Source organism: Amphiura filiformis, chromosome 3, assembly GCF_039555335.1.
Source record: "Amphiura filiformis chromosome 3, Afil_fr2py, whole genome shotgun sequence".
In the NCBI taxonomy this organism is placed as follows: Eukaryota; Metazoa; Echinodermata; class Ophiuroidea; order Amphilepidida; family Amphiuridae; genus Amphiura; species Amphiura filiformis.
The window spans coordinates 31,390,976-31,404,436 of NC_092630.1; the positions used below are offsets into that span (position 1 = coordinate 31,390,976).

Consider the following 13,461-nt stretch of genomic DNA (forward strand, 5'->3'; position numbering starts at 1 on the left):
ATGTATTATTACTAAAGCATCACTTTATTGCTTGTGTCAGTGTTGTATTGTCAAGTAAGAAATGAATTCAGAAATGCTATAGTTTGAACCTTGCCAAAGCGTCGGTCACATCACATACTGTTCTATACAAAAACGGACAAAAGTGTTTCACATACAGAGCTATACAATACTGCATTTAGATTTAGCCTCAATCTTATTTATTGCTAAATTACTTTTCCTCAAAGGTTATTTTCATGAAGAAGACATTGAAAGTTTTAATTTTGGTGAACTGTACATGCCAATCTTTTGAGTAACATCGTGTAACATGATGGTATGAAAGTTATAGCTCTGTATGTGAAACTATTTTGTAAAATGGTATTAAACTTATAGGTCTGTATGTGATGTGACCGACGAAATGATGATAGAGATGCCGTATGGACATACCCTTTAAGAAATTATTTATTTTTATTTATTTATTTATTCATTTGTTTACCACATATAGTATATAAAGTGATAGTGAACAATTCCTGATCATGATATTGCTAAATTAATCATTTGTGACAGATACACTACCAAATTTGATGTAAATAACATAAATATTATGTAGAACTTAATGGCTTTAATATGGGTGTCACAAAACTTACACTTGTATCAACATAATCTGATTTAACCAGATATTTATTGAGAGTATATTATAACCAAATGTATATATTTATGGGGTCTGTCTGTCTCACATTATGTACTAATGCTCATCTTGAGCTTGTCTCATTGCATGATTATGTTGTACTTGGTGCAATAAAATCTACTAAAGAGACAAAGTGATTTGATTTGTGTGTCTTTACAGAGTTCTTTGTGTCCAGCTTACAGTTTCAGAGCATGTAATCAAAGTAATGAAGGTTTGTGGCTGCATGAGTTCACCCCTACTTGTATGTGTGTCTGACTGGGGACTTTGTTTGACAACCGGGGACTTTTTTATGAGTTGTGTGTCAACTGGGGACTTTTATGTGCCAAACTCCTACCAATCGGGGACCTGTGTGTTTTCCAGTTTAGTACAACCGGGGACCTCACCCTACCCCTAAGAAGACCCCAGTTGTAGTAATGCTTTTTTTGACATTTTCACCCATATGGGGAGCCCTAGCCCAAGTTTTACAACTGGGGATGTTCCCACTTGTAGCGAAGTCCCCAATTAGTAGGAAAAATGCACACAAAGTCATCATTCATAGGGTTTTACAAACGCACACAGGTTTCCCACTGTTGGTTTATTGTAATCACAATAATTGACAATAATTCAAAGTTATACAAGTTTCAGCAATGTGATTATATTAATTGATTATTAATAGTCAATTAATATTCATGGTTTTCTTTTCATCATTATTTTTCCAATTGTGCGAAAATATTGGATTCAAAACATAATAATAATAAAATTGGATGCTTTGAGCACAATATTTTATTGGTCTTGTTATGAGTTTTCAAATACTGGACTCGACTACATCTCGTACAATATTTTAAAACTTGACCAATAAATATGGGCTCAATCGATCCAATTTTATATTATTAGCTGGCTGAAGGCATACACATGTGTTGTATTTTTTCAAATTTCACCTGCTTGTTTGACAGCTCCATATGCATCTGAACAGTGTCATAGCCAGGCTTTTTTCAGAAGGGAGCAAGGCAACTTTCAAGGGGAGCAAAATTTGATGAAGATGTTAAAAATTGGCTAATGAATGCAAAGGTCATACAACAAATCTTAAATATCAGGGTGGCCAGCATCTAACAGGGGAGAAAGACCTCTCACAGGTTGGGGACGCTGCCCGGGGGGGGGGGTGTACTCAAGTTTGTTTTGGTAGGGACGTGCCGCTGAGAATTTGAAAGTGGACCCATAATTATACCAATTTTTCAAGAAATTTGGACCCATTGATAACCAAAAGTCAAAATTTTCGGCCGAATTTAACCCAAATTGTCTTAGTTTTTACAAAATTTCCCAAAATTTTGGGATTTTGAAAATTTTGGCTAGATTAAGGAAAAATTGGGCTATTTTCCAAAAGAAAATTTTGAAAAAAGGACCCATTCATATACCAAAATAGGCTTTGAAAAAGGGGTCATTGATATATACCAAAATGCTACCCATATTTGCGGCACGTCCCCGTATGGCCATTTGTACTAAGTACCTGTATTACAGTAAATGCATGTGTAATTTAAATATGGGAAATAGCGCTAGGTCCTGGTTGGATTTTTAACATATGGGCACTGCTGCAGTAGCTTGAGTATCTTCCTACTTGCATTTTGGTGGCGTAGTTGTCACCCAATTTTAATTAGCACCTCCAACAGAAGTGTTTATATCAATTTCCATCATTTGATTAAGGATGCTACAATTAAACCAGGGGACTACTAGTGTACATCTATAATTGTATGGGAGTCGGGGACAGAGGTATTTCATGTTCAAAACTTGGCCCAAATGCCATATTCATCATGTACGGCTCACTCGTACTTCCTAGTAAAAAGTTTAAAAAAGCAAAATGGAAATATTTAGGCTTTTATAGTCATTTTCAGTTTGATTTATTTATTTTATTCCATTTAACTTCACTAAATCACACACAATTACAAAGTTTACACTTGAGTCATTTTTACAAAGAAGGTTATATCAATTTACATTCTGACAATTCTGAAGTTTTACTGGAATGGGGCATACATGTATCATTGAAAAGTTGCTGTAAACCATCAACCCCAAGAAGCCTGTACAACACGGATGTATTCAATCACTAGTCTATGACACAATTTTTATGATACTAAATGTACTAAATGAAAGAGTGATGACTTCTTATGATTTTTCCATGTTACGTACAAGTGCTTCAGGTTGACATTGAATAATTAACAATTACCACTTTTCAAAAAAACAACCCCATTCTCATATTGGTTATAACACCATTGTGGGAAACAAGTATACTTACATTATGTTTCATGTGGAATAATTCGATACTGAAAATCTTAATTTACTTTATTGCTCAATGCTTCATTGCTATACAATACATGTATGATTGCTTCAAAACAATGTAAACCAAACCTTAACTACTTACACAAGTACATAATATATAAAATAACTTCTAGAACAACTATATAAACTAAATCAAGCATGTCACACATTATTAAAGTTCAAAATTATAACAGTTCATCCCTATAATTAGGTGTCCAAATCCAACTAATTTAATTACATCACACAATGTACATGGAAATGTTTTAGCCTTTTCACTAATTATAAGTGAAACTTGAAACTGACAAAGACAGGATATTTGAGATTTCATCAACATAATTATACTTAATAGAGCTCATGCAAGTTGCAACAGTAGTTACTTATTCATACATTTAGGATGGCTATTCATTATAATCTCATCTAAATCTTAGATATATGTCAAACAGAGACTTGCAATTATTGCCATGTTCTCTTCTCGCTTTGAAGTGCTGGCTTCATGTAACAAAGTTAACTCGCACTCTGTTGATCTTAGGCCGTATAAAATTAATGTTTGGGTTCTCGTCCTCTCCGTTCTCGATTTCTGGGATTTGTCAGATTTTTTTTTTAGATTTTTCAATTATTTTAGACTTTGGAATGATTTATGAATTTTTCAAGGACCACTTCCAAGTCTGTTTGTGGTACTCTAGGGGGTTTATCCCTCAGAATCTCACATTTGAAAAAAATGCTGATTTTACACTGAAAAAAAACAAAAAAAGACACCTCCTCCCTCATCAATTCATGAAAATCCTCTGGACGAGAACCAAAATATGAATTTTATACGGCCTTATAATCTAGCCCAGTGTGACTCAAACCTACATGTACGAACTCCTAACATACACCCGAGCTGTCAGAAAGTGTTTATGTATTAAGCTAAATGTGAAACAGATACACTAATTAACTCCCACTATGTCTCCAATAACCAACATACATGTATGTGACATTATTTAACAACTGAATTTTTAATCTACTGGATTTGGAAAAAAACAAATTGATGGACGGAAAAATATATATTTACATTAAATAGGTTCATCATGATAACAAAAATAATTTTAACTGCATGCAGTAGTGTCAAAAAAATAAAAATAAGTGATGAAAATTAAAAATCACCAGAAAAGTTTTGACTGATGTTGGCTTTATTAGTTGCTTGCACAGAGCACAACACTGATGACAATGGAAAACAATACCACATGTAATCCACATTCTTTGGCTGCCCATATAATTATAGACACACTATTAATATACAAGAATAAATTACATAAGAACACAAGACTTTCTAGATTCAGACTTTACTCTGATCCAATGATGTGTTTAATCCTTGGTTTCTGTACATGCCACATGTCCCTAGATGCTGCAAATAAAATCAAAGAAAGAAAGAAAAATATAATTACTGGGTACGATCCAATTGCGTTCACATTTATCCCGATTTTATTACTTTATCATGTTTTGTAACAGCCTACATCCAGATGCTAATTTCGGGGTATTTGGGGGGGGCCTCATGTGGTAGCAGGACAGGGCTTGGAAGAGGCGAACGATGGGTTTCCAGATTACAGCCAAGTAAGCATCACAGCTACAAAACTACTAAGTTGATTGTTGTGTCAAATTGGGTCTTGATCAGGGCAAGTAGGCCTATATGGGTAACGGGTGATGGGTAATTAGAGATAGTCACAAGAACCACCCAACCCGAGAACCGCGAAATCTAGTTACTAATATTATTTCAGCATTTTGGGTAAGAAAAATATATAAATTTGACAGTTGTACACTATGGCTTTTACGTCATGCTCTTTTAATATCTCAACATCTTTGTCAAACTACATGTATGACAATTGCTTTGTAAGGAGGTTTCTATCAGTGTAACAAGTTTGACATACTTACTTCTGAAAACTTTTGTGATTTGCAATGAAAACTAGTTGGCATTGTGTGAACTGTTGGTGCCTTGGCACCATATACCATAGCTGTGGTTGTATACATTGGATGTTGAGGCTTATTTTGATAACCTTCAAAGCAATCTGGAAAAAAGGGAAAATACAAAAATAAAAAACAGATTATTGAAAATGTATCCAAACAGTTGTCTGTCATCAGTATTTTTTCAAATCAAAACAGACATGCTGTTACAACATAGGCTTTGAAAGCCTATGGTTACAGATAATAATCCCATACTTTTCCACAGGAGTTATACCTCCATGAGAAAAATGAAGAGCTTATTTCCAAACCGTGTTAAGTCCACAAGATTCACTTTGAAGAAAATCAGGAATTTTCTTTATGAAAAAAGGTTTGATTTCTATAAAATTACATTGAAGTGAAGGTGACATATATAGGACCATAAAAACATGTAATGTTAAAATCTAGAGACTTTTGATTTTTTTTAATGAATTAATTTGTTTTAAAAATAGCATGGACTTAACACGTTTTGACACAAAACGCAATTTCTGGCAGGGACTTAACACATTTTGACACAAAACATAGTATCTGTAACACAGAACTAACCATATTTTTCTCAAACTAGTCTTAAAAGATAACAAATTTATTAAAAACATACAAAATGTGATTCTCTCTGCTATAAAACACAATTTTGCAACAAAACACCTTGCATCTCGAACCCCCTCCTCCCGCCCATTTTTGCCAAAATTCGACGTTTAAAATAATTCAAAACGTAGTTGTATTGCATTTTCAGAATTGAATAAACATCATTTTCACTGACAATAAGTGATGACCTGAAATATCCACTTGTTTTACCACATTATCGAAATTTCCCCCTCCCCCATGCTGCCACCCTAATCTCATACTGACAGTCGTAAGTTTTTTAAGTCTTTAAGTCCTTTAAAAGTTTAAGTTTTTTTTATACCTTAATTTAACTTTGAAATGATACCTTGAATTTTGATAATCATACAAAATAATAATATCAAAAACTAACTCTACCACCATCCTCTAACATTAATTCTACCATCACAACCTCTCCCTCTCCCCATTCCCACCCTGTTCATGTTTTTCTGGAGGTATCTATCAAATATTTAAGAAATCCCATACAAACTAGGCCTACTAATAAACAACAACAACAACAACAACTTTTTAGAACGAAGACGCAAAGCAAGGCAATGTTATCAATCATGCAGAACTTGGGCGACTAACTATTGGAAGCCCTATGCCATGCTACTTGTTTCTACAAGCTGCCCACAAGGGCAGTGTTAAATGGATTCTAACACAGTTTGCTACCAAACTGGATTGGACTTAACACGCTTTTGAAAAAAAATCGATACTTTGTGTGTCAATATTTCGGAACATGACTAATTTTGGAAAAAAACACAAACATTACTGGATAGCCCTAGTTACTCACTACCCATTTTCGTCAAAATCTCAATTTCGAAGGTGGGTGGACTTAACACGGTTTGGAAATAAGCTCTTCAAATAAAAAAATATGAAAACTATTATTATGCTTTGAACATTTAGGAGGGGTTTTAAAGATGTTTGAAGAAGTAAAATTCATTTTCAATTGTGACCATCCACACTGGGCTGTAATGTCAGAATTTTCATTGAGATATTGGATAGGTACCGTAACTAAAGCTTTAAAACAAACTTGACAGAATCTCAGAAGAGGCAATCTAACTTTGCTGTTATTTTCTTTGGAAAGGGTGGGTCGAGAATATTCTCAACACAACATGAACAGAGTAAATTTGTGACCATCTAACTGATTTTGAAACACTCCTATATATTACTAAAGGCTTTAGACTCCAGCCAAGTCCAAATATGCTAGACAACACCATGCTAGCATTTACATAGAGTTTACAACAAATGGTACACAAATTTGTTGTCTTTGAAAAAAAGTGCTTCCTTTACATCTTAGTAACAAAGAAAGGAGGCAGCGGCTCAAAAAGGAAGCGCACGGGGATGAGAAACATGCCATTTTTTGTTACTTTGCCTAATCAAATGAAAACTGTAACCAAAGCCAATAATACAATGTATGTAGAAAATATGAAATTCCTTTAGAATGCCAGCATACATGTAGGTTTTCAACGCAGGTAAAGAATTGTGCATACCGTACACCTTAAATTGTCAACATGGTATTCAAAAGCAAAGGATAACCAATACATACCAGGATTTTCAAATCTTTCAGGTATATTAAAAGTTTTATAATGTTCTGATGTCTTTTCTCCTGTCTTTTCATGATGGTGGTGTCCTGTCATTTCATGAGTGTGGTGCCCTGTTGTAGTTGTTGCTTGCGTTGTTTCAGCCTGTAGTAAAAATAAAAAGAAATATGAGTGAAGCAGATACAATTTATCTTCTGAAGAGGAACATTTGACATGGCTAATTGGGGCTAATCTGGTAATGAGGTGGCAGGGTATTTTCACTGACCTTGTAGTTGTACTCTTTTTCTTAGTTTTGGTCGGCAGGGTGACTTTATAATATGCCACATTTCGCCAAAACTTGATCAGAATTCAGAACCGGGGATGGTCCCCTTCTCTTTTCGAATAGCTCAAGCACTTAATGTGCACAGGGTTTGACTCTTCCTGTACACAGGACCAACAGCTTTACGTGACCTCTGAACTACACCCATCGAATGTGTGTCATCAGCCCTCAGATCGGCCCTCAGACACACACATGTATACAGGCATAGAGTTCTGCAGTAGCATGTTTTGTTGACATTTTGTGTAATTAATGTTTACATCCATGACAGTTCTAATACCATCATCAGACAACTCAAATACAAAGGATATCAGTTGGCAATCTTAATGTTATGCAATCGAGTTTACAACACTCTCACTAGACAATGAGCCATGCAATGAGTCACTAGACAATGAGTCACTGAGTCATGCAATTCAAGTGCCAATATTGATTACCTATTGTAAGTGGCATATCATTTCCATGATATAACCTTTCTGATTTACTTGATATTTTGCAATAACAAAACCATGTTTTCCTTGATTGTGATATGGAATTGAGCATATAGAATTAATTGTCAATTGATATGAGGTAAGTTTTATATGTTTGGAATCTGTAACAAAGACTGTTACAAACAATCATTTTTCCCCAAAACGGTAATCACCTGGAACAATCTACCCTACTCAATAATACAAATTCAAGACCCTGCCAGCTTCAAAACTGCAGTGATGGAACACCTAAGAAACGACTAAACAACCCATGCGCACACCAATTCCTACACGCCGGCCTGGTTCCAGCTAGGGGAGCGTTGTGTACTAGTACCAACTACAGATACAGATACAGATATTGTCTATTCTGAAGGAATTATTGCCATGTAAACAAACCATCCCTTGTTGGCCCATATGGACATGGTGTACTGCTTTTCAGTACCCTGTTTTCCATGGGTGACTGTAGGAACCCATGGATTCGATCCATGTACCTCTGAACCACGACACGTCGCACACACACTGCACACTACCTATTTCCGACCTTATAGTTATACTGTTACTGGAACATTTTGGGAGAAGAAGAGAATTCTCTGCCGATCAGGCAAGCCCAAGCCAAGGCTCGACCCCTCGCCGATCATATTCTCCCAGCCGACAGCGCAACGTCTTTTTACCGCTAGGCCATCTTGCCCTCTTACTACCTCGCCCTCTAAAGCTGAATTTATACTCGATCGCTTTTGCAGAAAAGCGATTTTCACGCATGCTCAATGTTTACTTACATTTCCAGAGCGTCAAGCCGATCAATCGATTCAAATCGCGGAGGCAAAAACGACGTCGCTTTTGCAAGTTGAAGAAATCTCAACTTCCCAGCGATATCGCTTGACACGTGAATGCGTCAACCAATCATATACAACCAACTGGATCTATTATTTTGCTAATTAATTTACCTTTCTCGATTTTTAACTTTTGGTGATGAATTAATTCAAAGCACACTCTACCCTGGTGGAGAAATCAACCGTCCTGCCAGGTATGAGCGACCACGACGGGATACCGTTCATCATTGTCAACACAAGACCACGCAAGACCAAGCAAAAACCAAGGAGAATTTTCCTGTACAGGAAAGCAAATGTCTCCAGCTTGAAGGATGCGATCACTAAATTGTCTGACAACATCACCAGGGAGTTCGATAACAGTGACTGCTCAGTTGACGTTATGTGGAATGACTTCAAAGAAGGACTGACGGATGCTATGAACAAGTCCATTCCCTCTAAGTTAATCACCAAGGGTAAACAATCTCCATGGATTAATCAAGACATCAAGAGACTGCATAGACGCAAGCAACGGGCTTATAATCGTTATAATAAAACCAAAGACCCAGAAGACCATGCAAGATTTCAAAATCTTCGGAAGGAGGCTACAAGGAAGACAAGAAGGCAGCATAGAAGTTATGTGAAGCGCCGTGTTCTGCAACTTCAAAAAGTTTTGGGGATTCATCAAGAGCCTAAAACAAGACTCCTTTGGTATTTGCTCCCTCAGAGACAAAGGACAACTCGTATCTGATAGTACCCAAAAGGCTGAAATACTCAACACTCAATTTCGCAAGTCTTTACTCAGGAAGATATGACCAGCATGCCTTCAATGGACTCTGAACCTTCCCCAGCTATGCCTGAAATTAAGATCAGTATTAAAGGTGTTCACGAACTTCTTGCCAACCTAAAGCCCAATAAAGCAACAGGTCCAGACGATCTACCAGCTCGCATTCTCAAAGAATATGCTCAAGAGATTGCACCCGCCCTTGCCTGCATTTTTCAGAGATCAATTGACACGGAAGTTTGCGGAAGATTGGAGAAGAGGAAACATCAGCCCCATCTTCAAAAAAGGAGATAGGACGAAAGCCTCCAACTACCGCCCTGTGTCCTTGACATCGATATGCAGCAAGACATTAGAACATATCCTTCATTCATGCATAATGGATCACCTTGACCAGCATGGTATTTTGTGTGATGAACAGCACGGCTTCCGCAGAAAACATTCTTGCAAGTCACAGCTCATTCAGACAGTTCACGACCTGGCTCAAGCGCTTGACAAGAGGAAACAGGTGGACGAGTGATTATGGATTTCTAAAGCGCTCGATAAAGTTGCCCACAACAGATTACTCATGAAAATCAACCATTATGGTATCAGAGGGAACACTTTCAAATGGTTATCATCCTTTTAAAAGAGCGCCATCAAAGAGTGGTTGTTGACGGTCATCACCGGAATGGATCCATGTCGACTCAGGGGTTCCCCAGGGCACTGTTCTGGGTCCCCTGCTCTTCCTACTTTTCATAAACGATTTGCCTCATAACATCTCGTCATCTGTCAGACTTTTCGCAGACGACTGCATTCTTTATAGAACTGTCGGTGGACCAGAGGACGCAGAGCAGCTGCAACAAGATCTCAACACGCTAAGAGCATGGGAAACTAGGTGGCAGATGGCCTTCAATACGGAGAAATGCTTCGTCATGAAAGTGACTCATGTTAAGAACCCATCTACCCATAAGTACATGTTGGGAGGATCCATCCTTCAGGAGACTTCAAACCACACCTACTTGGGAGTTGATATTACGCCTGACCTCAAATGGAACCATCACGTGGACAAGATCACTGCCTCTGCCAATCGTAGCCTAGGCTTCTTACGACGCAACATCTCCATCTGTTCAAGAAGAACCAAGGCCAGGGCTTTCACCACATTCGTAAGACCTCATCTGGAATATAGTGCCGCTGTTTGGGATGCATATACACAAGATCAGATTACTCAGTTAGAAGCCATCCAACGCAGGGGAGCCAGATTTGTCTTCAACGACTACCAGTATACAAGCAGTCCTACATCTATGATCACCGCCTTAAAGTGGGATCCTCTCTCTTTGAGGAGGAAGGGCGTCGCCTGAATGTGCTGTATGACGAGTACACAGTCACCTATCCATCCCGGCAAGAACCATCTTACGCCCGACCACACGCTCATCTAGATTTGTCAACATAAACAACACCTACCACCGTATATCTACGAAGAAAGACTGCTACAAGTTTTCTTTTTTTCCCAAGGACCATAGTCGATTGGAACCAATTACCTTTTCACATCACATCAGCAACTGACCAAGAAGTATTCAAGCAACAACTCCATGAACACTTAAGAAACTAAATCATAACTTGCGCACTCACTAAACCCTGCTCGGATTACTCCACCTGCATACAGCAACAAGGAGTGTTGGGCAGTATATCAGCAGATGCAGCAATAATTATTGACAGCAACTGATGTTTTAAAAATGTATTTTGTGGCATTTAGAATATTTTATTTGTCGTCTGCAATCGCTATCGCCGTGATAAGTATAAATGCAAAAGCGACGGGCGATGCTTCTGCTTCTGCTTCTGCTTCGTAATTGGCACCGCCTCCGTAGAGTATCACGCCAATGCATCGCAAAATTCGGCGATTGCAAATCGCTTTTTCAAAAGCGATTAATCGCATCGCTCGGCGATCGAGTATAAATTCAGCTTTAGTTTACTATCAATCATTTATCTAAAATCCATTATTTCAGCAAATTCCAACCATGAATGTTGCACAAATAATGAAAGTTTGAGAATAAACAGTCATCTGACAACACCTCTCAAGTCACGACTCAAAAATTGTAACAGAAACAATTACAATGACATTGACAATATTGTCTTTTTCACAGAAACTTAGATATGACCCAAACCATGGCTCACGTACAATTTGTAAATTGTACATCCATTTCCATGTTTTTTTCATGACCGATTATGAATGTCGACAAGGAAATAAGCTTACCTCTGTTGGAGCGGGAAGAGTTAATTTATTTTCTGCTGCAGCCATTTCAATAGATAGTGTATTTTGTGGCGATTGCTTATTCGGTCTTTTTTTTAATCTGTATTCTGGACTACAGTTCCGCTCCAATCTGTCTTCCCCTGCCGAGTTACAACAACAAATGGCCAGTTTCATCGATCTGCAAGACGACTTCCGCTTTTATGTTTACAAAGTGTTGGCATAGCAACAGATACCATTCAACTTGGCCCATTACCTACTCGGCCCAAAACTATAATCCGCCCCTTTTATCCTGATTTTCTACTTTGCCGCCTGCCGCGCGGGCCGCGCTTAAAAGGGCATTTCGTGATCCACAGCCTCATCCCCCACTTTTCTCAAAAAAGTTGAGATTTTTATATCACTGGAAACCTCTGGCTACATACCGTAAAATGGGGTAACTTGGTCGGTCAAATATATTTTTTAAATGGTCATATTTTCGTACAGCAATATTGTTTTTAGTCATATTTGGTGTCAATTTGTTTAGAAATATATTTGGAAGAAATAATACGGTAGTCGCTCATGTCAAATTTCCTTGAAATTTACGAAAAAAGCGGAATTTTTGACCAAAAATCAGCATTTTTTACATTTTTTCAGAAGAAATAAAAATCGATATTTGTGAGCAAGGATGTGTGTTTGATTAATTTTGCAAGGTGTCAAATGTCACAAAAAACAACAACTTGCCCATATTCAGCGAAGATCAATTTTTTTATTTTTTTTCCTTCGTGGAATGTAATACTGTGACCAAAGTTGCCCCAAAGGCGGGGTAACTTTGGTCAGGTCATTTTTAACCCCTAGGGCACCCTTACAAAATTATTTAAAAATCTTTTTCAACTTCAAGGTGTAGAAGGAACCCTAATGTCACAAAAAGAGTTAATTAGAAATATAATTGGTTTTGTTTGGAAGCAGTGGTTTAAAAAATAAAAACTCTGAAAAGTGCCCAAAGTTACCCCATTTTACGGTAAAGTTTATGTACAAAATATTTCTTGCAGATTAATTCGTTTAGCAAAGATATCGTGAAATTTGAATTTCGTTCTGGTGCACCAGAACGAAATTACAACGTATTACAACGTATGTGCGTCGATACTCTTTGAGGTTTTGCACAGTACCGGAGGAAGAAGAAGAAGGCATGCACATTTCAAATGTGAATGTAGGGCCTACTCTCAAGCTACAAATCAACAAAATGTGCGCACTTTACAATTTGGGTGTAACACCATGACTTCAAATCCAAACGGTAATTTCTAGCTAATGAGTTTATAATGACGTATATTTTGGTTTCTTTTTTAGGACAGAGGGATTAAAATTATTTTAGAAGGCTGGTAAAAAAATCCACCCTTTTTTAGGGGGGATAAAAAAACATTTCAAGTCCAAGGTTCCCAACTTTTCACCCTGTTGCCCCCCCCACCAAAGTATATTATGAACCGAGGGGGGGGGGAGTCAAAAAAAAAAGTTAACAGTATATCTATTACGTTACAACAACACAATTTCGTAACACAGTAATCTGTTATATGGCTCTCACAATTTGCCGACACTCACACATACCTTTGACTACATTTGCCATTTGCCGACAGTCACATGGTTTTGCCGACAGCAGTCACATTTTGCCGACAAAATTGGGGATTGGGGGGTGTCACCCCCCCCCCCCCTCTAGCGACGGCCCTGATTGGAGTCGGCAAATGGGCAAATCCCGGTACGCCTCTGTCTCACGGCAAGCAATTCCAAAAAGTTAACAGCCCTGCATTAACAATCAAAATATAGCTTTT

General features: G+C 37.6%; 1 protein-coding gene across 1 annotated transcript; it reads right to left on the reverse strand.

Annotated features, from left to right (window-relative positions):
- Nucleotides 1-2,504: 2,504 nt before the first annotated feature.
- Nucleotides 2,505-11,756, reverse strand: LOC140148364 (piercer of microtubule wall 1 protein-like). Its single transcript, XM_072170290.1, has 5 exons — nucleotides 11,669-11,756; nucleotides 7,074-7,212; nucleotides 4,859-4,992; nucleotides 3,770-4,334; nucleotides 2,505-3,474 (listed from the first exon to the last, which is right to left on the reverse strand). Exons 1-4 carry the CDS (start codon nucleotides 11,711-11,713, stop codon nucleotides 4,266-4,268), a joined length of 387 nt encoding a protein of 128 aa, XP_072026391.1. The 5' UTR covers nucleotides 11,714-11,756; the 3' UTR covers nucleotides 2,505-3,474; nucleotides 3,770-4,265.
- Nucleotides 11,757-13,461: the final 1,705 nt, after the last annotated feature.

Excerpts from the sequence above, each read along its gene's own strand:
- LOC140148364 (XM_072170290.1), bottom strand. The coding sequence starts at position 11,713 with ATGGCTGCAGCAGAAAATAAATTAACTCTTCCCGCTCCAACAGAG. Across the intron at positions 4,993-7,073 it reads TGAAAGATTTGAAAATCCTG|ATTGCTTTGAAGGTTATCAA; the intron begins GTATGTATTGGT and ends CCTTTTTTCCAG. Across the intron at positions 4,335-4,858 it reads AATCACAAAAGTTTTCAGAA|CATCTAGGGACATGTGGCAT; the intron begins GTAAGTATGTCA and ends TTTTATTTGCAG.